This window comes from Periophthalmus magnuspinnatus, chromosome 16, assembly GCF_009829125.3.
Source record: "Periophthalmus magnuspinnatus isolate fPerMag1 chromosome 16, fPerMag1.2.pri, whole genome shotgun sequence".
NCBI classification, from domain to species: domain Eukaryota; kingdom Metazoa; phylum Chordata; class Actinopteri; order Gobiiformes; family Gobiidae; genus Periophthalmus; species Periophthalmus magnuspinnatus.
The window spans coordinates 24,163,010-24,187,572 of NC_047141.1; the positions used below are offsets into that span (position 1 = coordinate 24,163,010).

The 24,563-nt window shown below is 37.7% G+C and overlaps 1 protein-coding gene across 1 annotated transcript; it reads right to left on the reverse strand.

Annotated features, from left to right (window-relative positions):
• Positions 1-16,442: 16,442 nt before the first annotated feature.
• On the reverse strand, positions 16,443-20,721 carry LOC117384225 (myelin-associated glycoprotein-like). The gene is made up of 10 exons (XM_055227882.1): positions 20,528-20,721; positions 19,398-19,793; positions 18,316-18,609; positions 18,016-18,115; positions 17,753-17,788; positions 17,642-17,674; positions 17,523-17,558; positions 17,127-17,183; positions 17,008-17,035; positions 16,443-16,929 (listed from the first exon to the last, which is right to left on the reverse strand). Exons 1-10 carry the CDS (start codon positions 20,580-20,582, stop codon positions 16,867-16,869), a joined length of 1,098 nt encoding a protein of 365 aa, XP_055083857.1. The 5' UTR covers positions 20,583-20,721; the 3' UTR covers positions 16,443-16,866.
• Positions 20,722-24,563: the final 3,842 nt, after the last annotated feature.

A 24,563-nucleotide genomic window follows, 5' to 3' on the forward strand; every position in this document is an offset into this window, starting at 1 on the left:
AGCCCAGATCCCTCGTGTGAGAAGTAAGTCCTCAGGATTTTCGTAGGTGCAGGGAATGACCACACAAGATCGGGACAGAGCTCGCACTCTGAAGGGGACGCTGGCTGGAAGAGCTGCAAACATACAATACATAATACATAATACATAATTTCAGATTTACAAATCACTACACTTTTAGGTACAAACTGTATAATATGTATTTTTGTGTGAATCATTTGAAGTTTCCAATGGATGAATTGAATTCAATTTTTGATTGCATTTTTGTTTATATTTTACACATATAATTTTAATAGCTTAAAAACTTACTGCCATCTTCAAATGTGTTCTCAGGTTTTTCATATCCTTTAAAAAGGTAAAAAAAAGTTATTTACAAGTAAATATAATTTACAAGTTTTTTAAGCATTACTTACTTATAATATGAAGGGCTTCTGAGTCTGACGTCTCACCATCTCTGAAGTGAGCAGTGCAGGTCAAAGCTTTACGGTCATCTTTCAGAGAGCCAATGAAAGTGATGTTTGAAACTGTGCGGTAAGTATTCTTAGAGATTTGTCTGGTGTCTGTTTTATTCTGCATATTTCCAAAGTTCCACACAATATCTGGAGTGTTTTTCTTGCATTTGTAGTCAACTGAACACGCAACATACTTGGCCATTCCTTCCGTGAGATTCTTTGGCTTTTCAATCATTGTAATCTCTCTGTATGGGCCTGCAGAGATGCCAATGTTATTATTCAATCCACTTTAATTATACAGCACATTTTAAAATTAAGGTTTCACCGACTGCTATAAAAATTATACATATTCCTTTGTCTTTGCTGTAAGTCTTTCAGTCATCATGAAAATAATAATACCAACTAGTAAATTGAATGTGTGCAGTACATTCAAAAGCAAAAAAACAAAACAAACAAACAATAATATAATGATATTTTTTAAAAATAAATAAATTCAAAACAATGAACATTTAAAACTGTATTCAAACTGTAAGAAGCGTAGGAATTTATAATCCCTACTGTCATGTCAAATAGTTTCAAGCAACACAGTACCTCCAGCATAACCAATAATAATATAATACCTAATAAAATGTAAAAACAGTAGAATGTAAAATAATTCATAGAAATGCATTAATAAAAATAATAATCATTAAATCAAAACATTTGAAGATATTCTTACATTCAACATTTAATTCGATCTCACTGGTGGCTTCCTGACGCCCGGGAAAGGACACTGTGCACTTCACTCTCTGATCGTCCTCTGACACAGTCCAGACTCGTTCGACTCTTTTCTCCCAAACCCCATCAGACAACATGATGTGCTGAACGTCATCCGCTCCACTGACCCCAGACACATCCAAGCTGGGAGGGGCATAGATACAGGAGTGCTGTACACTGCAGGACACCCTGCTCTGCTCCCCGACCCTCAGCTCACCAATAAGACTCAGCTCAGGTTCTTTGGCATGATCTTTAACATAAATAAATACCGTAAATTATATCAGGGCTGGGGAATATAATGATAACATCTGAAAAGTGATCTGATCCTTATGATAATATGCAAAATTGGTGGTATCATACTGTGATTCAAAACATATTAACACAGATTTACCCCTTAGACTTTAACTTAAAATCTGAGAAAAATTGTACTGCTGTGCTGCACTGAGGGCACTCACTGCTAGCCCAGGCCTTATTATCTTGGCCTATGTCAACAGAAGTATACTACTATATGGATTATCACAATGTCTTGAGGGTTTATGCCTCCGGGTGTTGGGTCCTGTGCTGATGGTAAAACTTGTCTGTCTCAGAACTTCAGCATTATGTCCCTAGTCTTCAACTCTCACAACTTATTCAACAACAAAATCTTAGTAGCCTTTAAAGCTTAATGGCTACAAAAATACAGTCTACATCCAAGAAATCTGCCATATTAATCACCCACCCCTAATTCAAATAAAACATTTAGAACAATAAAAGTAAAGGGAATATTTTAAACCTGAAACAATGATCTGTGTAGTTTTGTCATAAAATGAGTGTCCCATGGTGTGATAGGAGGTTATGGGGTTCTTGTCCACCCACAGATACACTCTGTCCTGGCTGTGGGACATCTCCAGTCTGTCGATTTTCAGGGTGCAGTTTCCATCATTCACCGACCCAATCAAACTGGTTCTGGTGCTGTATTTACTGACCACCTCTTGGCTGGGGCCATAAACAGGGGTGTATCCTTTGCTGCCATACAAGTACCAAATGACCTTTAGGTCAGCGGGCTGCGACTGACTGTAAGTGAAAGTGCAGGGGACCGTAACACAGGAGCCTGCCATCCCCGAGACACTGCTGGGGGCACTGAAGGACCAGCCACGGGACATCATGTTTCCTGTAAGAATTAACGCAAGACAGATAGTCATGCAATTGTGCTAAAATCTCTTTTTCATAGTCTCAAAATTCATGGAATTATAGTATATTAGTATTAGGCATAGGCTGTTGCAACTTACTTTTAACACGCAGTGATATACTTGCATTCTGCCCTTGACCCCCTGTAAAGTGTGCATAGCATGTGAGAGATTCCCCATGATCCTTAGCAGCAGATATGAAATTCAGAGTGGATATGGTTTTCCACTGAGCCTTCCCACTGCTGCTTGTGCGGCTGGTGGCCTCCATGTTGTCATAGTTCCATGTCAGAATGGGTTTGTTCCGAGCGCATGTGTATGAGGCCGTGCATGTCACTTTAGTGAGAACTCCCTCCAGGAACTCTTCAGTCACAGATGTGATGGACAGAGGGTAAAGAGGGCCTGGAATGAAACAATTTACAGTGATAGACTAGAAAGAGCTAAACAGTTTTACACTGTTTCCAAAAAGTGATGTCAGTACATGTTTTCTGCCCCTCCAAGTTCAACCAACACGTCCCTCTTCTTACCCATGAGATGTGACAGATAGCAAGCCTACACAGTGAGGATGAGAGGAATTTATAATTGCAACTATCCTACCAAACCGTTTACTGCATTGAGGGTTTGGTGTAATAATGGGCCTATTGCCCTCTGCTGGTACTATTAACACAGTACCTGAGCATCACCAGTAATACGATATGATATGATATAATATAATAACTTGTAAATATAGTGTAAAACATTAGCAAGTAAATCAAATAAGAATAAAACACATTAATTAAAAATAATAATAATAATAATTTGAAAGTTAAGGTTAGGATTTGAAGATATTCTTACATTCAATATTTAAGTCAGTCTCACTGGTGGCTTCCTGACGCCCGGGAAAGGACACTGTGCACTTCACTCTCTGATCGTCCTCTGACACAGTCCAGACTCGTTCGACTCTTTTCTCCCAAACCCCATCAGACAACATGATGTGCTTAACATCATCCGCTCCACTGACCCCAGACACATCCAAGCTGGGAGGGGCATAGATACAGGAGTGCTGTACACTGCAGGACACTCTACTCTGCTCCCCGACCCTCAGGTCACCAATAAGACTCAGCTCAGGTTCTTTGGCATGATCTGTAAAAATAAACACATGTGTTGGTATATTGGTACTGGATGCACTATGAATTACATTAGAACTGTTCAATATTACTCTCTGATATCTATCTATCTATCTATCTATCTATCTATCTATCTATCTATCTATCTATCTATCTATCTATATATATCTATATCTATATATCTATATCTATCTATCTATCTATCTATCTATCTATCTATATATATATATATATATATATATATATATATATATATATAGATATAGATATATATAGATAGATAGATAGATAGATAGATATAGATAGATATAGATAGATAGATAGATAGATAGATAGATAGATAGATAGATAGATATAGAGATAGATATAGATATATACCGTAAATTTCGGATTATAAGCCGCTACTTTTTTTCCACGCTTTGAACCCTGCGGCTTTTACAGCAGTGCGGCTTATATATGGAATTTTACTGGATAACGGCCCCTGGGGGGCGCTCTCTAGCTGTAAACGTAAAAGTGAGACAGACGTGGGGAAAGATTCTGCTCTGAAGAATTCACTAGTTTTGATTTTGAACGATCATTTTGCGCATCATGAAATGGATATGATGCAGTTTTTAAGATAAAGAAACAGAAAGGAAACAGAGCAGGGGTCGGCCTTTAACACGCAAAGAGCCATTTGGACCCACTTTCCACATAAAATAAAACACTGGGAGCCGCAAATACTTTTTGACATCTAAAATGAAGATAACACTGTATAATAACAATAATGTAACGGAATAATGTAGGTTTTACTTTCACGGACAAGCCTTCTACACGTGGCAGATAAATATGGCAAAAACAACTTAAGTGCATTAAAAAAATACAACTCACCAAACCGCTGCATCATGCATCGCGCTGATTATGTGATTATGTCTACTCTACTCCGCAGTTTCTTTAAAAAAACAACAACAAAAAAACTCGTAGCGTATCGTTTAATCCCAGGTGCTTATTCTCCATGTGCCAAAGCAGTTTTGAAGGTTTCATTGCCTTATTTGCTTTTCCCGCATGTTACGCAGAGCGGACTCTGTGCGTGAGAGTCACCTGTAGTGACAAACCCAGATTTTAAGTAGGCATTGTCTGTTAAATTTATCTTTCTTTTTCTTGGAGGTCGTAGTCTCCTCTTCTGGCTCCTCAGTTGTCCTTTTCCCCTTTGTTAAAAAGATCTCCAAAGACTATTGTTTTGGCTCATTTTCACTCGCTTGTGGCTCTACTTTTGTGCGTCGTGTCTGATGTGTTATACGTGATACGTCACCGCGGATACAAGAGCAGATAATATACTTGCTACTACATCAAATAGATTTCTGTGGCGATTTCCAGCAGGATTTTCATGATACATCTACGGACGAGCTTATTAGTGTGTCATTAGGGACGGGCCAAAGTTGCTCCTGACCCCTGTGCGCACAGCGTCTGAAAATCAGGGCTCTTTACGCAGGACTGTGAGCTGTGTCTGTGTCAGTTCCCAAGCCACGCAGAGCCGCAGTATAAGGCTGAAAGAGGCGCATACGGCTCCGGAGCCGCGAGTTGCCGACCCCTGAAATAGAGCCACTGCACGTGAGCTCGACATCAATGAATCCAACTTGGTCAATGTAAAAAGACGACAAAAGTTTTCAGAGGAAATAAAAGCAGATTTTCCGTGTTGGTGCAGCTTTATTTTCTAAACCTGCAGATGTGTTCATCCCGTGTTGTTGTCGTGTTGGTTCCAATTTTCAGGCACAGTTTAAAAAAAGCGTGTCGGTGCACCGTCTTTCTGTGTAAATATCTCATGTTACAATATGAAAACCTGCGGCTTTTATTCAGGTGCGGCTTATATATGTACAAAATTGATTTTCTCTTCAAATTTAGCTGGTGCGGCTTATATCAAGGTGCGCTCTGTAGTCCGAAATTTACGGTAGATATATGGCATATATATATGCCATATATCTGTTATGGCATCATTGTCATGCTATTAACCAATTACAGTGAAGTGTGAAAATTCAGAAGCAGCAGCAGTGAGTGTGTACAAATCATGATAAATCCAAAGTTGTGATCTTTTTGCTCTAAGAATATTTTTTGATAAGGCACCCACTCCTGATTTAACATTTAAATAAATCCGGTAGTAAAGTCAACATTTCAAACCTGAAACAATGATCTGTGTAGTTTTGTCATAAAATGAGTGTCCCATGGTGTGATAGGAGGTTATGGGGTTCTTGTCCACCCACAGATACACTCTGTCCTGGCTGTGGGACATCTCCAGTCTGTCAATTTTCAGGGTGCAGTTTCCATCATTCACCGACCCAATCAAACTGGTTCTGGTGCTGTATTTACTGACCACCCCTTGGCTGGGGCCATAAACAGGGGTGTATCCTTTGCTGCCATACAAGTACCAAATGACCTTTAGGTCAGCGGGCTGCGACTGACTGTAAGTGAAAGTGCAGGGGACCGTAACACAGGAGCCTGCCATCCCCGAGACACTGCTGGGGGCACTGAAGGACCAGCCACGGGACATCATGTTTCCTGTAAAAATCAATGCAAGACAGATAGTCATAATTATGCTATGTTTTTATTTGTTTCTCTCATACAAAATCTCAACCAATGACAATATTAGGCCAGAGCGCCACAACCTGATGAAGGCCATAATTTTGTGCCAAGTGTGTATGAAATGAGCCTCCGTTACCTCAAACACTAGTTTATGCACAAGTCAAATCATACAAGTCCCATGCACACACATTTGAATAGAGTCACTGCAATGGGCGAAGTCCAAGTGAAAGTGCACATTAAAGTTGTCCGATTTTTTTCTACAAGTACCAAACTGACAGCAAAAATTGCCCAATATTTTTAAAAGTTTGAATTTTTACAAATTGCTCCCATTTGCACATACAAATATTTGAGTGAAATTTGCATCAGTTGTTAAACTCCCTGCCCTCAACATACTCAATGTGAAAGAATCCAATTGAAAAATTGAAACAAACTTTTATATGGGAGCAAAGAATTTCTGAAAATTTGCACAAAATTCACTTTGGCATCTTGATCAATAAAGTAAATGAGCCCTATGTCTTATGGTGTTGCTGTAGTGAGTTCAATAATAAATAAATTAAAAAAAATCTCAATTCAACAGTTTTTTTCAGTTGTTCTTGAGTATTTGTTTTGTGAAAATGATCTCGAGGACTGGGGCATCAAAAGATGTAAAAAAAGAAAAAAGAAAAAAACGGCCACTTACAGCCACAATTATTGCCCCAAATTTAAAGATGAAAAAGATAAAAATGAGAATGAGAAAAGAGAGTGTTATCAGTAGATTTAAGGAGGCACATTTTAAGGGCACAATAACGCCCCCTCTCCCTGTGTGGTCTGCTGAGGGCCAATTCATGCTGCTTGTAACTTTATTATTAGTATTCTAATAGTTGACATAGTCTGTTACAACTTACTTTTAACACGCAGTGATATACTTGCATCCTGCCATTGACCCCCTGTAAAGTGTGCATAGCATGTGAGAGATTTCCCATGATCCTTAGCAGCAGGTATGAAATTCAGAGTGGATATGGTTTTCCACTGAGCCTTCCCACTGCTGCTTGTGCGGCTGGTGGCCTCCATGTTGCCATAGTTCCACGTCAGAGTGGGTTTGTTCCGAGCGCAGGTGTATGAGGTCGTGCATGTCACTTCAGTGAGAACTCCCTCCAGGAACTCTTCAGTTGTAGGTGTGATGGACAGAGGGGAGAAAGAGCCTGAAATATAACAAAGTACAGTGACAAATAGAAGGCCTATGAAGTGGCCAGGTTTTCATGTCATTACAAATAGTAATTCTTAAATATATATTGAAATAATTTATAATAATAATAATAATAAATATTGATTCCTGGTTGTCTATTATACTATAGGCGTATATGAAATAAAAATAAATAAATAATAAAAACGGAAAAAACAAGAGGGAAAACCTCTCCTCTTTGCATCACTGACCGCTCCAACCTTCACCAAACACTAGGCTAATTCTTACCCATGGGATGTGACAGATCAGGCAGAGGCCTATCTGAATACACTTTGCCATGTTACTGATTGATTCCTGGTTGTCTATTAAACTATAGGTGCACATGCATTAACACCTACACTTAGCATTGAGAGTCAGTGTTGTCTTCTCTGTAGCGCCCCCTGTATGTTTAACCACACACTCCACGGTCTGTTGGTCTCTCTCCACAAACATGACAGTCCTGAGGGTGGTTTTGGACGTGCCATCGGTCAGCCTGCTGTGTTTCAGAGAGTGCTCTTTCAGCGGGATGTTGAGGTTCAGAGAGGGAGGATAGAAGTGGCAAGTGTGGACGACGCTGCACTGCACCGTCACGTACTGGCCCACCTTCATGTCCCCAATCACCATCAGGTTTGGCTTTGTTGCTCTGTCTGAAAATGTAAGAAGACGAGAAAAATATAATTGACTACTGATAAACTTTTGTTTGTGGAGTAATTAATTGATTCAGAATATGTGGAATAATGTATCAAATTCAGGCCTGATGTGGGTGGGGTGGTGAGTTGGGTTCAGGTGAGGGTCAGCGGTATAGTGCTTGTAAACTGGGGTATAGTGCCCCTTTTGGTTGTCCAGAGTTACTGCTAAGTACTAAGAGCAGGCTATGCAGTTTGTAGTTGGTGCTGCATTTTTATGTTCAGGGTGCATTTAAAAAAGTAAAGCACTTGAACTTTCAGCAGTAACAGCCCCACCTTGGTCAATACTGCATAATGTCTGTGGCATTCTCCAAACAAGAAGCATTGGTATGAAATCATCTGAATCACCAAGAGTCTTCAAACCATTTTTAAATAGAAACCTTTGTGATCATTAGTAACAAGGACCAACAACAAGAAACAAGAGAAACAGGCTACAGACAGCTAATTTAAAACATAATATACTTTACCTACAACACTGATAGTGACAGTTGTTTCATAAAAGGCGTAGATGCTTGAACCCACATTCTCAGGGTCGACCCAGGGGTAGAGCTTCTCTTTGTGATGGGACCAGGTAACTGGGGAGATCTGCAAGGTGCAGCTTCTTCCAGTAGTGGAGACACGTGTCTTCCCTTTAAATTTATTTATAACACTGTCCGGGTACCAGTCATCATAGACCAGAGGATAGCCTCGGCTCACGTACTGGTACCACACCACACGGTTTGGTCTGACAGGAGGATTCTGGTTATAGTCAAAGCTGCAGGGGATGACTAGGCAGGAGCCGTACAGTGCAACAATGTCACGAGGCATTTGCACACGCCAAGCCAAAGAACAGATGCCGAAACATCCTAGAACAAGATGGTGAAGATGGATCATAGGGACAGACAGCTGACTTTATGGTCAAAGTGCTAGGAGAGGCCTACCTGTAATACAAAGCCTCAGAAGGGAGTGGAGCCCAAGCATAACTGGTGTAATCGGCCTTTAACTAAAAATGACAACCATAAAGACAGCTTATCAAAAAAAAAAAAGTGATGACAGGGATACAGATAATTGTCACATATGTCATAAAATTATTATTAGGAGATGATGTGTCATTTACATTTGAAACCAGAAGTTTACATACACGATATAAAAAGACATGCTTTTTTCCTCACTGTCTGACATGAAATCAGACTAAACCTTTCCTGTTTTAGGTCAATTAGGATTACCAAACGTATTTCCATTTGCTAAATGCCAGAATGATTAGAGAGGGGCTTTTAAAAACAATTTTTAATTTCTTTCTTCAAAATCTGTGTTTGTTTACATTTGTTTACAAATGTATGTTTACATACATTTCATTAGTATCTGGTACCTTTAAAAATTACTTCAGTCAAACATTTTCCTTCCACAAGCTTTTCACAATAGTTCGCAGGAATTTTGACTCATTCCTCCTGACAGAATTGGTGTAACTAAGCCAAGTTTATAGGCCGCCTTGCTCACACATGCTTTTTCAGGTCTACATTTTCAATAGGATTGAGATCAGGTCTTTGTTATGGCCACTCCAAAACATTGGCTTTTTTATACTTAAGCCTTAATATGTAATAAGTTTGGTAATATGTTCCGGGTCATTGTCCATTTAGAACACCCAATAGCGCCAAAGCTTTACCTTCCCAGCTGATGTCTTGAGATGTTGCTTCAGTGTTTCCACATAAAATTGTTTCATGGTGCCATCTATTTTGTGAGGTGTGCCAGTCCCTTCTGCAGCAAAACAACCTCACAACTTGATGCTGCCTGTATTACACTTTTGATGGTGTTGTCTTTTTCCTCTAAACATAATGACGCTCATTATGGCCAAAACGTTTAAATTTTAGTTTGGTCAGACCACAGGACATGTCTCCAAAAATGAAGGTCTTTGTCCCTGTGTGCACTTGCAAACTGTAATCTGGCTTTTAATGTTTTTTTTTTTTTTTTAATAATGGCTTCTTCCTGGCAGAGTGGTCTTTCAGCCCATGTTGGTACAGTACCCGTTTTACTCTGGATAATGACACACTCTTACTAGCTTCATCCAGCATCTTCACAAGGTCTTTTGCTTTTCTCCTTGGGTTGATATGCATATTTCAGCACGTTCATCTCACAGAACCCATCTCCTTCCTGAGCAGTATAATCCCTGAACATTCCCATAGGGTTTATACTTAGGTAGCGTATAATTTTTGGAACAGATAAAATATGGCACTTTCAGGCATCTGGAAATTGTACCCATGGATGAACCAGATTTGTGTAAGTCCACAATTCTCTCCCTGATATCTTGGCTGATTTGTTTTGACTTTCCCATGATGTTACACAAAGAATCAGGGGGGTTCAGGTGTGCCTTCAAATACATCCACATCCAAGTGTGTCTCTAATTAACTCAAATGTTGTCAATAAACTTATCAGAAACCTCCAAAGACATGACATCATCATATGGCTTTTCCCAAATAGTTTAAATGCATAGTAATCTTATTTTGTGTAAACTTCTGACTTTGAAGAAAGTAATGAACAATTATTCTCTCATTATTCTGGCATTTAGCAAATAGATAATTTTGTTAATCTTAATTGATCTAAAACAGAAAAAGTTTAGTCTAATTTCATGTCAAGACAGTGAGAAAAAAAAGCATACGTGTTTTTTATATAGTGTATGTAAACTTCTGGTTTCAACTGTATTAAATCTCCTTTACTACTGGTACTAGTAAGTACTAAGTAACTGTCACTCACTGCAAAGGTCAATATAAACAATATAAATAGTAGTTAATGTAATTTATGAACATTGTAGCCGTTTTGTAAGTCTAAAATGGCATAGGAATAAATCCTGTAAAAAGTACTGTTCAGACATTGGTAACCAGAAGAATGGAAATGTGAAGAAAGTTACTTTTTTTTCATGGTATAAATAATTGTGACAGTCAAATAACCCATCATCAAAATTCTCACCCGATCATTAAAATGTGTGAAATGTGATAAACATGTTCAGTAAAACAATCAAAGAGAACATGAAATACATAAAATAATACATTAAAAAGCCAAATGAATGAATCTAATAAAACTCACCCAACGCCTGGAAGACTTTAAAACCAAGTCAGATCCTCCCAATGTTTAACACAGATGTGTTCACAAAGCGTGATTCCTGCCTTCTATTTATTTCTATTAGGACACTCCCTTCAAACTAATTTTCACCATCATGTCATAACACTAAACAATTACATGTTTTACTTTTAATCACTTTTAGTTTATTAGTTTACACAACATTTATTACATGCATGGGATTTTCAGATATACATTTCAATTACCCATTATACAATCAAAACACACAGCAACTGATTATTGATAAATATTATAACTTTAAAAGTATTTGAAAAATCATGTCATCCACATATTTTCAAAGACACGTCACAACTGATTAAAATGCAGCTGACTACATATACTTCAAAGCTAACTCGCTTTAGCATAGCTAGATTAATCACTGTTTTGCAAATATTTGGTTTATGAAACAGTCATTGTGTTAATATTGATTGGGTTATTAGATATGGACAAAGCAATGGACAAACCAGTGGTGTTCAATATAAAGCTATTGGTTAAGAATTTATCAATACTTTCTCTCAACTTTTTTGAAAATGTACACAACATGCTTCAAAATCTTTTCAGAGATTTCCATAGATGTTCACATCAGCAGTATTTATGTAATCATCATCATTGTCTTGCAAAATAAATGTATAGGTATAAAGTATAAACTAAAAGAAACATAGAAAGGAATACCCATTATATCATCACAAGACCTCATTGAAGGAGCATGCTTTGGGCTTACTATTTCCAATCAGTGCCATAAGCAAAATACAGACAGTTGTTAAAATAAAATGTGTCATATACATTTTATTTTTTGTACCTTTTTGGAGATGGAAAACGAGGCTTTGAAAGTGTAGCATCACAGTTGTTTTGAGGCCTGTAGAGAATATCATCAATTGTAAGAGATGACCTTTAACCTTTTAATGTGAGTTTAATAAAATAATTACATATGTATTACATCCAAAGGGACATATCATTTTATCTGGTTATTTGAAATGAATTTATGCAAAAATAAATGTTGAATACGGAAAGTTTTAAGCAGTTGAACTTCTCCAAAACACTGATAAGTTATCACCCACTTTTCAGCATCTGCCTCCAACTTTGCAGAAATAAAAAGAGAAGTAAAACTTGAAAATGACATAAATGGCACTTCAGTGGGACGTGTCGGTACATGACATTTAACTGTTCAAAAATAAATGTCTACTTTTTACAAATGCACATTGCTTGTCTTGCCTATGTCCAGAATGGATTTCTCTTGGGCTTCGGATCCTAGGATAAAAGATATTACATTAAAATGGCTTATCTGAACAATTTAAGATATGTTAAAGACAGTTGATAAAGACACTTCTTACCTTCGAGACAGTCTGGACAGCCGGTTGAACATACTATTGGAAACAATAAAGAAAATAAAAATGTAATAAAAATGTTTGACTGCTTTTTAGGTTACTTTATAATTTACTTACGTGCCATCTTGACGTTGTAGCTCTTCAATGCGTCTCCTAAACCAGAAACGACATACTTTAACTTGATGTGACCAACAGGACCCTTGAAAACTCTAGGATACCACTACATAAGAACTAGTCATTTTATTTTTGCTGTACAAAAGTGACACTAGCAGTTCTTAATTTCATCATTGCTTTACGTGCCTGTATATTGAACCCTAATGTACTGTTGTTTAAGGTTTCTAAATTAAAAACCAAGCACTAAAATATAACTCCTGTCTTACCTGTATTTTTTCATCATTAGGAAACACAGTCCTCCAAAGATGGCTACTAAACCAATAGCCACGGCAGCAGGAATGATTATGTGGTTGTAGTTTTCCATACCTGCAATCACAATGTTAATGTTAGCGTTTTTAAATGCAACTCTCTCAATGTATTCAGTAGATTATAGGTTTTTTGAGTATAAATTACCGGAAAGTCATTTTGGCAATGGCTATTTTGTGGATTTGCATAGTAGTTTCTATGGGCCTGTTTCTAAAGATGGGGGCAGTTTAAATGTGAATTGTACAGTACAGTGTATTTGTCTCTGGTTATATGAAAATACCATAAACAGGAAAGTTTTCACCACATTCAAGAATATGTAAAAATGTTGAGTATTGTACTGGTATGTAACGTTTGACATAGAGGGTCAGTTTGGAGGCAGACATCTTCTCTGAGCCATACAGGTGATCTCCTTGTGGTTGTCTTTTTCTGCAGGGTGAATGTCAGGGCTGAACTGATTTCCCACAGTCCAGGTTGTAATTCCTTGTGGCTCTCAGTGATCTCATCCTCTGACTCCATTTAAGGATGGAGAAGGGACAGGTGTGAGTGGCTCTTCAGTTGTAGGTGTGATGGACAGAGGTGAGAAAGAGCCTGAAATACAACAAAGTACAGTGATAGACTAGAAAAATATGTCAAATGTAAAAAAAATAAAAAATAAAAACGGAAAAAACAAGAGGGAAAACCTCTGCTCTTTGCATCACTGACCGCTCCAACCTTCACCAAACACTAGGCTAATTCTTACTCATGGGATGTGACAGATCAGGTAGAGGCCTATCTGAATACACTTTGCCATGTTACTGATTGATTCCTGGTTGTCTATTAAACTATAGGTGCACATGCATTAACACCTACACTTAGCATTGAGAGTCAGTGTTGTCTTCTCTGTAGCGCCCCCTGTATGTTTAACCACACACTCCACGGTCTGTTGGTCTCTCTCCACAAACATGACAGTCCTGAGGGTGGTTTTGGATGTGCCATTGGTCAGCCTGCTGTGTTTCATAGAGTGCTCTTTCAACTGGATGTTGAGATGTGTGATTGACGCTGCACAGTCACCATCAGGTTTGTCTTAAAATAGAAGACAAGAAATAATATAATCGACTACTGCTAAACTTTTGTTTGAATTAACAAATTCAGAATATGTGCAATAATGTATCACCTTCAGTCCTGCTGTGGGTGGGATGGTGAGTTAGGCTGTAAACTAGGGTTCAGGTGAGGCTCAGCTGTATTGTCCTTGCAAAGTAAGATCCAGCGCCCCCTTTGGGACCGCAAAGCTACTGCAAGAGCAGACTGTAGTTTGCAGTTGGTGCTGCTTTCATTAGTACCAGCCCCATCTGCAATGCTACATAAAGTCTGGCTTTCTCCACACAAGAATCAATGGTATTAAATCATGAATCACTAAGACTCTTCAAACATTTTTTTTTTTTAAATAGAAACCTTTGTGATCATTAGAAGCAAGAGCAAACAACAAGAAACAAGAGAAACAGGCCATATTCCTTGGACAGCTAAACTAAAACATAATATATGTTACCGACCTCGATATTGTCCAATGTTTTATGAAGGGCGTAGGAGCTTGAGCCGGCATTCTCAGGATTGACCCAGGGGTAGGCCTGTCACAATAACAAATTTTGAATTGCGATATATTTCTGAAGTAAATAGAGATGATAAATGTTACTATTGAAACTAATGTATATCACTGACACAATAACTTGAAAGTAGATTTATACCACACAAACTATTCCAAATGTACAATATTGCTAAACAACATGAGCTGTAATAAATAAATAGCAGAATGAAACACTTTAGTCTGTAATGAGTCATAGAAAATATTAATTTAATCTGTTACAGCTCAAATCTTATCATAAAGCCAAAAAATAACCAAAAAAGTCGTAGTAGTAGAAAGAAAATGTACACACAATAAATACTGACCCAAAAAAAATATTTTTCCATCTCACATATATTGAACGATCAGTCGATATAGTAATTATTGTGACAGGTCATCCCAGGGTAGAGCTTCTGTCTGTGACGGGGCAAGGTGCAGCTTCTTCAATGAATGGAGACATGTGTCTTCCCTTTAAATTTATTTACAACACTGCCCGGGTACCAGTCATCATAGACCAGAGGATAGCCTCGACTCACGTACTGGTACCACACGGTTTGGTCTGACAGGAGGATTCTGGTTATAGTCAAAGCTGCAGGGGATAACCAGGCAGGAGCCCTACAGTGCAATGTTACGAGGCATTTGCACACGCCAAGCCAAAGAACAGATGCCGAAACATCCTAGAACAAGATGGTGAAGATGGATCATAGGGACAGACAGCTGACTTTATGGTCAAAGTGTTAGGAGAGGCCTACATGTAATACAAATCCTCAGAAGGGAGTGGAGTCCAACCATAACTGCCCTTTAACTAAAACTGACAACCAAAAGGACAACTTATCAAATAAAAGTGATAACGGGTGCAAATGACTGTCACTGATGTCACAAAATGATTGTGAGGGGATACTGTTTCATTTATATGAAATCTACTCCTTTACCATTGGTACTAGATAGCGAAAACTGTTCCCACCTGTCACTCACCGTAAATGATCAATAAAAAACAATATAAACAGTAGTTAATGTAATTTATGAACATTGTAGCCGTTTTGTCAGTCTAAAATGGCATAGGAATTGTTATGGCTTTCTTTAGCATAAATCTTTATTTGTAATCCTGTAAAAAGTACTTTTCAGACATTGGTAACCAGAAGAATGGAAATGTGTGAAAGAAAGTGGCTTTTCTTTCATGGTATAAATAATTGTGAGTCAAATAACCCATCATCAAACGGCAAAATTTTCACTCGATCATTAAAATGTAATTTATAAACATGTTCAGTAGAACAATCACAGAGATGAACATTAAATAAATAAAATAATACATTAAAAAGCTGTCATAATGTGTGTATTTCTGTTCCTGTTTTGTCTCCCTGTGTGCTCTTCCCCCTCCCTCACCTGCCTGAACACGGAGCTGGGCGGAGCTCTCTGCTCCTCCCACGCGCACCTGCCTTCCATTAGCGCAATCACCACCACCTGCTGCAGTGGATAAGAGGGACTTGCACCAGACACTCTCAGTGCGAGGTCGTTGTCGTGCCTGCGTTGCTCTGTGCCGCACTGGATTATCTGCGTTTGGTGCCGGATCCTATGTGTGCCTTCAGCCCTGCTCCGACCCTGCTCCGACCCTGCTCCGACCCTGCTCCGACCCTGCTCCGACCCTGCTCCGACCCTGCTCCGACCCTGCTCCGACCCTGCTCCGACCCTGCTCCGACCCTGCTCCAACCCTGCTTCTCAGCCCTACTGTCTTGGTTTTTCCCTGCACTCCACGTTCCTGGATCCTGGCCCGCACCTGGCTTCCCGCTCACCATCCGATCAACCCTCAGTTTTGTATCTTGTCTCAATCTGTACAATAAACACTGTAAATATTCCTCGAGTCTGCACTCTTTGGTCCGCTACACCCACCGTTACGACAAAAGCCAAATGAATGAATCTAATAAAACTCACCCAACCCCTGGAAGACTTTAAAACCAAGTCACATCCTCCCAATGTTTAACACAGATGTGTTCACAAAGCGTGATTTCCTGCATTCTATTTATTTCTATTAGGACACTCCCTTCAAACTAATTTTCACCATCATGTCATAACACTAAACAATTACATGTTTTACTTTTAATCACTTTTAGTTTATTAGTTTACACAACATTTATTACATGCATGGGATTTTCAAATATACATTTCAATTACCCATTATACAATCAAAACACACAGCAACTGATTATTGATAAATATTATAACTTTAAAAGTATTTGAAAAATCATGTCATCCACATATTTTCAAAGACACGTCACAACTGATTAAAATGCAGCTGACTACATATACTTCAAAGCTAACTCGCTTTAGCATAGCTAGATTAATCACTGTTTTGCAAATATTTGGTTTATGAAACAGTCATTGTGTTAATATTGATTGGGTTATTAGATATGGACAAAGCAATGGACAAACCAGTGGTGTTCAATATAAAGCTATTGGTTAAGAATTTATCAATACTTTCTCTCAACGTTTTTGAAAATGTACACAACATGCTTCAAAATCTTTTCAGAGATTTCCATAGATGTTCACATCAGCAGTATTTATGTAATCATCATCATCATCAATGTCCTGCAAAAGAAATGTGTAGGTATAAAGTACAAATTAAAAGAAACCTAAAAAGGAATACCCATTATATCATCACAATACCTCATTGAAGGAGCATGCTTTGGGCTTACTATTTCCAATCAGTGCCATAAGCAAAACAGTTGTTAAAATAAAATGAGTAATATACATTTTTTATTTAGAAAGTTGTTGGTTTTTTGTACCTTTTTGGAGATGGAAAACGAGGCTTTGAAAGTGTAGCATCACAGTTGTTTTGAGGCCTGTAGAGAATATCATCAATTGTAAGAGATGACCTTTAACCTTTTAATGTGAGTTTAATAATTACATCCAAAGGGACATATCATTTTATCTGGTTATTTGAAATGAATTTATGTAAAAATAAATGTTGAATACGGAAAGTTTTAATCAGTTGAACTTCTCCAAAACACTGATAAGTTATCACCCACTTTTCAGCGTCTGCCTCCAATTTCGCAGAAATAAAAAGAGAAGTAAAACTTGAAAATGACATAAATGACACTTCAGTGAGACGTTTTGGTACATGACATTTAACTGTTCAAAAATAAATGTCTACTTTTTACAAATGCACGCTATTGTCTTGCCTATGTCCAGAATGGATTTCTCTTGGGCTTCGGATCCTAGGATAAAAGATATTACATTAAAATGGCTTATCTGAACAATTTAAGATATGTTAAAGACAGTTGATAAAGACACTTCTTACCTTCGAGACAGTCTGGACAGCCGGTTGAACATACTATTGGAAACAATAAAGAAAATAAAAATGTAATAAAAATGTTTGACTGCTTTTTAGGTTACTTTATAATTTACTTACGTGCCATCTTGACGTTGTAGCTCTTCAATGCGTCTCCTAAACCAGAAACGACATACTTTAACTTGATGTGACCAACAGGACCCTTGAAAACTCTAGGATACCACTACATAAGAACTAGTCATTTTATTTTTGCTGTACAAAAGTGACACTAGTAGTTCTTATTTTCATCATTGCTTTACGTGCCTGTATATTGAACCCTAATGTACTGTTGTTTAAGGTTTCTAAATTAAAAACCAAGCACTAAAATATAACTCCTGTCTTACCTGTATTTTTTCGTCATTAGGAAACACAGTCCTCCAAAGATGGCTACTAAACCAATAGCCACAGCAACAGGAATGATTATGTGGTTGTAGTTTTCCATACCTGCAATCACAACATTAATGTTAGCATTTTTTATTGCTTTTAAATGAAGCTGAAACTCTGTCAATGTATCCCGTAGATTACAGGCTATCTGAATATAAATTACTTGTTGTTGTTAGTTTCTATGGATATGAAAATACCATAGACAGGAAAATTTTCACCACATTTGAGAATATGTAAAAATGTTGAGTATTGAATGTTACGTTTGACATAGAGGGTCATTTTGGCGGTAGACATCTTCTCTCCGTTGAACTGAGCCGTACAGGTGACCTCCTTGTGGTCATCATTTACTGTAGGGACGAACGACAGGACTGAACTCATTTCCCAAAATCCAGGGTGTAATTCCCTGTGCCTCTCAGTGATCTGGACTTCTGTCCCAGTGTTCCATTTGAGTTTGGGTCTGAAGGTGGGACAGGTGTGAGTGGCAAAGCAGGTGATGCTGAAGGGGTGGCCCTCAACAGGGTCTTTGTATGTCAATTCTGGATCCTTTGGGTTGGCTACAGGAGGAGACAATTTTTAACATAGTTAAGCAGCAATCATTTTATTTAAAAAAAAACCCTTAGGGTCACACTTAGATTAACTGGTTTCAATAGGTTTTGATCAATACCAAAGTATTCGGGCCCATTTGTATTTAACTGAGACTATGCATGTAAAATTATTATTTACATTTGTGGAGTTTCCCCTTTGATGTTTCTTATAAATATCATAATCAACAGCATTATTACAAAGGATTATTGAAACACGGAAAGGAAACAAAACATAGAATGTCAGAAATGATGATTCTGGATCATTTGGCATACACCATTATCAATAAGACTATTTTAACACACCTGCATCCATGGATTCAGAATGATAAAAAGTTAAGACCATTGTCATAGTAATTAACAATTCTAAACAAAATATATATGATGAATAGTCCACCACCCTCAAAACAACACCATAGAAGGAAAGTGAAACCCACGAATAGCTCAGTGTAGTTTGGATATCAGACTGACTATAGCAGACAAATATTGATGATTCCTAAAATAATTATATTCTGAAGAAAGTTTCAATTTACCGGGCCAATGATGCTGTTGTTGTAACATAACATATTGTGTTGTTATGCCCAGGGTTTAATTTCACACATTCCCCATTCTCAACTACTTTACAAGTTAAGCCCTATACCTATTACCACCTCTTGTTCCTTTTGTTCAATATTCATTCATGGTTTTTTGAATGAACATTGAACAAAAGTTACAAGAGGTGGTATGTATGTTACAATTCACCCAATGGATGTTTGACTCACTGAGCATTTGCAGCGTCACACAGTCCTCCTTAAAAGAGAACTTGTCTTTTGTGCCGGTGTCGGTTCCAGTTCGGGCCAGTTCAATGCGGAAACAGAAGGGGCCATTGTCATGGTCTTTGATTTCTTTGATTTCTAGCGAGCAGTTGCCTTTACCCAGCTCTCCCAGGAGGCGAGTGCGGCCCCTAAAGTTCTCCATGACCATGGTGCTGTCCTCATAATAGATGAGATGCTTCATGTCTCGGGAGTGATGCCATAGGCCTCTCATTCTGGAGGTGGGCAGGCTTTCCTTTGGGTGGCTGAAGGAACATGGCACTACCACACAAGAGCCAACCAAAGCTTCTATGTTTTTTAGCACTGAGGCTTTCCACTCTTCACTGCAGACGGGAGTGCTCAAAACTGTCAGGGTGAAATTAAATAAACATATTTATTGCTAAATTAAATTTGGTGCACAGTTTATTGTTTTATTGTTGCACATATGGACAATTACCACTGCAGCTTAAATACCCCTATCAATCATTCAAAAAATGTTATCAATCAATCATTCAAAAAATGTTATTCTGATTGCACTGTGTGACTTTTTGGTAGGGTCTACCGCCTGATTGCGTCTATGGTGACGTTATTGCTTTGCCTTATTCCATTACAGATATGTTATTGCTCAAAAATACCTGAACATGCATTCTTATGAGCATTCTTATCCAAGAATTGACCTATAGTTTGGTGATACATGGATGTCGCATTTAATGTCATAATGTGGAACATTCCAGGCAAAGTAATCTCTAAAAGTAGGTGGTGATCCTCTTCAAGAAAAGTTACATAATGCACTTTTAATTCATTATTGCTATCTTTATGCATTTTAATTATTTTACATTGATCCAAAACGTTTTTTTTATTTTTATTTTTATTTATTTATTTTTTTTTTATTTACTAAAAACATATAATTGTTTTTAGTTCAGATGGTAAAAGGTCACAGATAATAAATGCATTTAAAGACAACATGGTATTTTTTGATATTGGCATAAATTTGTAATGATGTAGATAGATAATAGAACTATTTAGGGGCCAGCAAATATTGTTAACAAAAAAATAAAAAAATAACAATATTCTTAAGCACCATTAAAAATATCACTTACCTCCTATGAGAAGATAAAGTTTAAGAAAGATCTCTTCAATAATCTTTCTTTTCATGTCTCCACTGTGCAATAAAAACACCAAAAAAAAAAAAAAAAAAAAGGTTTTGCAAAACAAAGATGACACAGTATCTATTGAACAATGTAAAATATGTATTTTATGTCATTAGGCTCTTACCGGTTGAAGTGACTCTGACAAAATGAGATGAGGCTTGACTGAACATAAATACACAAAGGCAAATGAGGGAGGGGCTGTCCATAATGGACTGCCTTAATATCATTAAATATGTTATGTTCTTTTTCATAATGAGTGTACCCATTAATGGGTTACTTTTTCTTTAATATACTAATACCGTATGTGTACCTTTTTTTTTTTTTTATTATTAATGTCTAACATTACAAGCAAGCAGAGTCTCTGAGATAAGGATTGGAGTTAGCCTCCAACCCATCAGTCTTTTACTTTAAGCTGCCCCAAGGCACAAAAATGTGTATGTGGATGATTGTTTTGTATGTGCTCCCTCTGCTGATGAGGCAATTTTAAAACTGCAGCAAGAATATCACTGAATGCAAATAAAACTAAGAACATGATTTTTTTTTTCCTAAAAAACTTTAAAGTGATGTGCAAGCTACAAATCTTTATGCACTAAATTATAAAAATTGATTTAAAGAGTCACTGCCTAAAAATATCTTGGATTTTGTTTTTACAAAAACTTATCCTTAAAATGCATTTCTTGGAATCATGTAACAGTTTAAAATGTATTTTATTTATCTTTATTTATAGAGGGGAACCCAATGAGAGCACTTGAGAATTTGAAAATCTGATTTAAACCCATTCACTACTACTGCCTGAGTTCTGTTTGAAACCTCTGTTCTGTTTTTGAAACCAATTACATGTAACATAGTCAAATCCAATATGCTTCAGACTCCAGGATCCACTGAATCATAAGCTTTAGTCAAATCAATAAACAGAGCTACACAATTTTGTTTGTCATCAAGAGCTGTGAAAATGTCATTTAAAACTTTTGTGATTGAAGTGACTGTACTATGTCCTTTTCTGAAACCTAATTAATGAGACTTCAAAATGGAGCATTTATTTAGAGAAACTGTAATTTGATTTACAACTAACTTTTCTAAAACTTTTGCAAGACAAAGTAATTTAGATACTGGCCAGAAATGACATTATTTGTCCCACCCTTATAAACATGTAAAGGCTAAACATGTGCTGTTTTCCATAATTCTGGTATAACTGCCATTTGTATTAATAAATTAAAGATATATAAAAGAGGTTGAAATAAATATGGGGCAGCTAGTAAGGGGAGTTTTGCATCAAAGTCATCAACTTCCGTGGATTTCTTTGGGTCTATGGAGCGGAGAGCACTTAAGACCTCCATGTAAGTGAAAGGACCACCATCATTATCCAAAAGGTTACATGCAGAGATGAAATACCGATTAAAAGCATCACATATTTTCTCTTTAGAATTTATAATTGCTGAATTTAATAAAATATCGGTTGGTAATATATGAATATTAGGTTCTGAGAGGTATCTTACCATCCTCCAGAACTATGGTGGATTTCTGTGACTGTCAGCACAGACATGAAGTAAGTTTTTACCTTTCTAACTGTTGATAAACATTTATTTCTCTTTTTGCAAAAAAAAAAAGACCAATCCAAATCTGACCTAGTTGAAAGTTGCAATTTCTGAGTTGAACCAAGGTTTGTTACATGAAAGCATAATTTTTGTTACATTTTTTTACTCTTACACATTGTGTTGAATATTGTGTGTTAGAAACATTGAGGTGAATTTTTTTCTCAGTAAGAATGCTTCACATGTTTATTTTAAGATGTCCTCCCTGCCACCTGTCACCTCTTCTGAGACAAGAGGTGTTGCAATCCATTTTTCACTGACTGCAAACATTCTTTCATTCATTCAGTGACGTACTCTACCTTCTGGTAACAGCGAGCTACAAAGGGCAATATGTAAAATTTGTTTAAGTCCTTCTATAGATAGTACCTTTCTCAGAATATAAGTTCAAGGAAGGCTCCTTTGTAATGTAACACATGTGCCTGCTGTCTGTACCTTCCTCTTCTGATATCGGATAAACTTCTTTTAACTCTCTACCTGATCTGCATTCACATCCTTCACAACTACATTACATCCTCTTCAATTTCATTAAATGTACTAGTAGATTTTGAAACAATCACAATTATCATTATATACTACTTCTTCTCATCCTCACCCTCTGCAGGTGGTCTCATCCCTTCAGCTCTGGGCCTCTACCAGAGGCCTGGGAGCTTGAGGGTCCTGCGCATTATGTTTGCTGTTCCTATTACTGCGCTTTTCTGAACTGAGATGTCTGGTTTTTCCTGGGATCTGCTGTAGCCACTCCTCTAGCTTGGGGGTCACTGCCCCGAGTGCTCCGATGACCATGGACACCACTGATGCCTTCACCTTCCAGGCCTTCTCTAGCTCTTCTTTGAGCCCCTGGTATTTCTCTAGTTTCTCATGTTCCTTTTTCTCTTGGTCTGTTGTTTATCAACCACCACAATGTCCGGTTGGTTTGTGATCACCATTCTCTCAGTCTGTATCTGGAAGTCTCACAGGATCTTGGCTCGATCATTCTCCACTACCTTTGGAGGTGTTTCCCACCTTGACCTGGGGGTTTTCTGTCCGTACTCTGCACAGATGTTTCTGTACACAATGCCTGCCACTTGGTTATGTCCCTCCATGTATGCTTTCCCTGCCAGCATCTTAGACCCTGCAGTTATGTGCTGGATTGTCTCAGGGGCCTCTTCGCACAGCCTACAACATGGGACTTGTCTGGTGTGGTAGATCTGGGCCTCTATCACTCAGGTGCTCAAGACCTGCTCCTCTGCAGCCAGAATGAGTACCTCTGTGCTGTCCTTCAGACCAGCTCTCTCAAGTAATTGGTAGGATTTCTTGATAGCAGTCACTTCAGTGATGTTCCGGTGGTACATCCCATGCAGGGGCTTGTCCTCCCATGATGGTTCCTCCAGCACCTCTTCCTCTGCACTCCACTGTCTGAGACATTCGCTGAGCACGTCATCTGTTGAGGCCTTGTCCTTGATGTACTTATGGATCTTGGATGTTTCTTCCTGGACAGTGGCTCTTACACTCACTCGTCCTTGGCCTTCTTCCTTACAGCTTGTGTACAGTCTCAGGGTGCTGGATTTGAGATGGAACCCTCCATGCATGTTCAGGAGCTTTCATGTCTTAACGTTTGTGGCCTGTATCTCCAGCTTATGATTCCTGCTGGGTATCTGATTACTGGCAGGGCATAGCTGTTTATTGCCTGGGTCTTGTTCTTGCCATTGAGCTGACACCTTAGAACTTGCCTTCCTTGTCTTCTCTTTAAGCAATTATCTGCCATAAAATTAGTATTAATTGTTTTAATAGCAACTATATGCCAGATAATTGCTTGCTATACAATTATCTGGCATATCTCATTGGAACTGTGGTGACCTGATTTGTATATATTTATTAATTTTTTTTACACTGGAAGGAAACACCCATAGCAAGCTTGTCAGGACATGTAAATGACTAATCCTATAGATATACATCTTTGCCAGAACATGAAAACAAAATCCCTATACAATATCATTTCATATGTGAAAACAAAAATGACAAATTATAGTATGGTTTGCTTTAAAGTAAACTCCAACATGTCTTAATTATATATAGATTTTTCTTATCTTTTAAACATAATACATTGCTTGATACAATGGTGTTTTAAATGACATATAGGACAATAAGGGACTTCTGTCAGTCTTACAGAGTCCATTTTTGCCTTATGGTCATTTTCAAACACGGTTTTCTATATTTTAGCTAAACTAATGACCATATACTTCTCTTTTTAGTATCAAATTGGTTCTCTTCTCCTCAGAAAAATCAATGGACTTGTTTCTATTGTTAGGTTGGTTTAAAGAACATTATAGTATTGTTTAAAAGAAATAAAGCGCAATATGTCTAACCATAAATAAATCAACTGTATCTACCAAAAGAAGAAGTGAGAGTCCAGG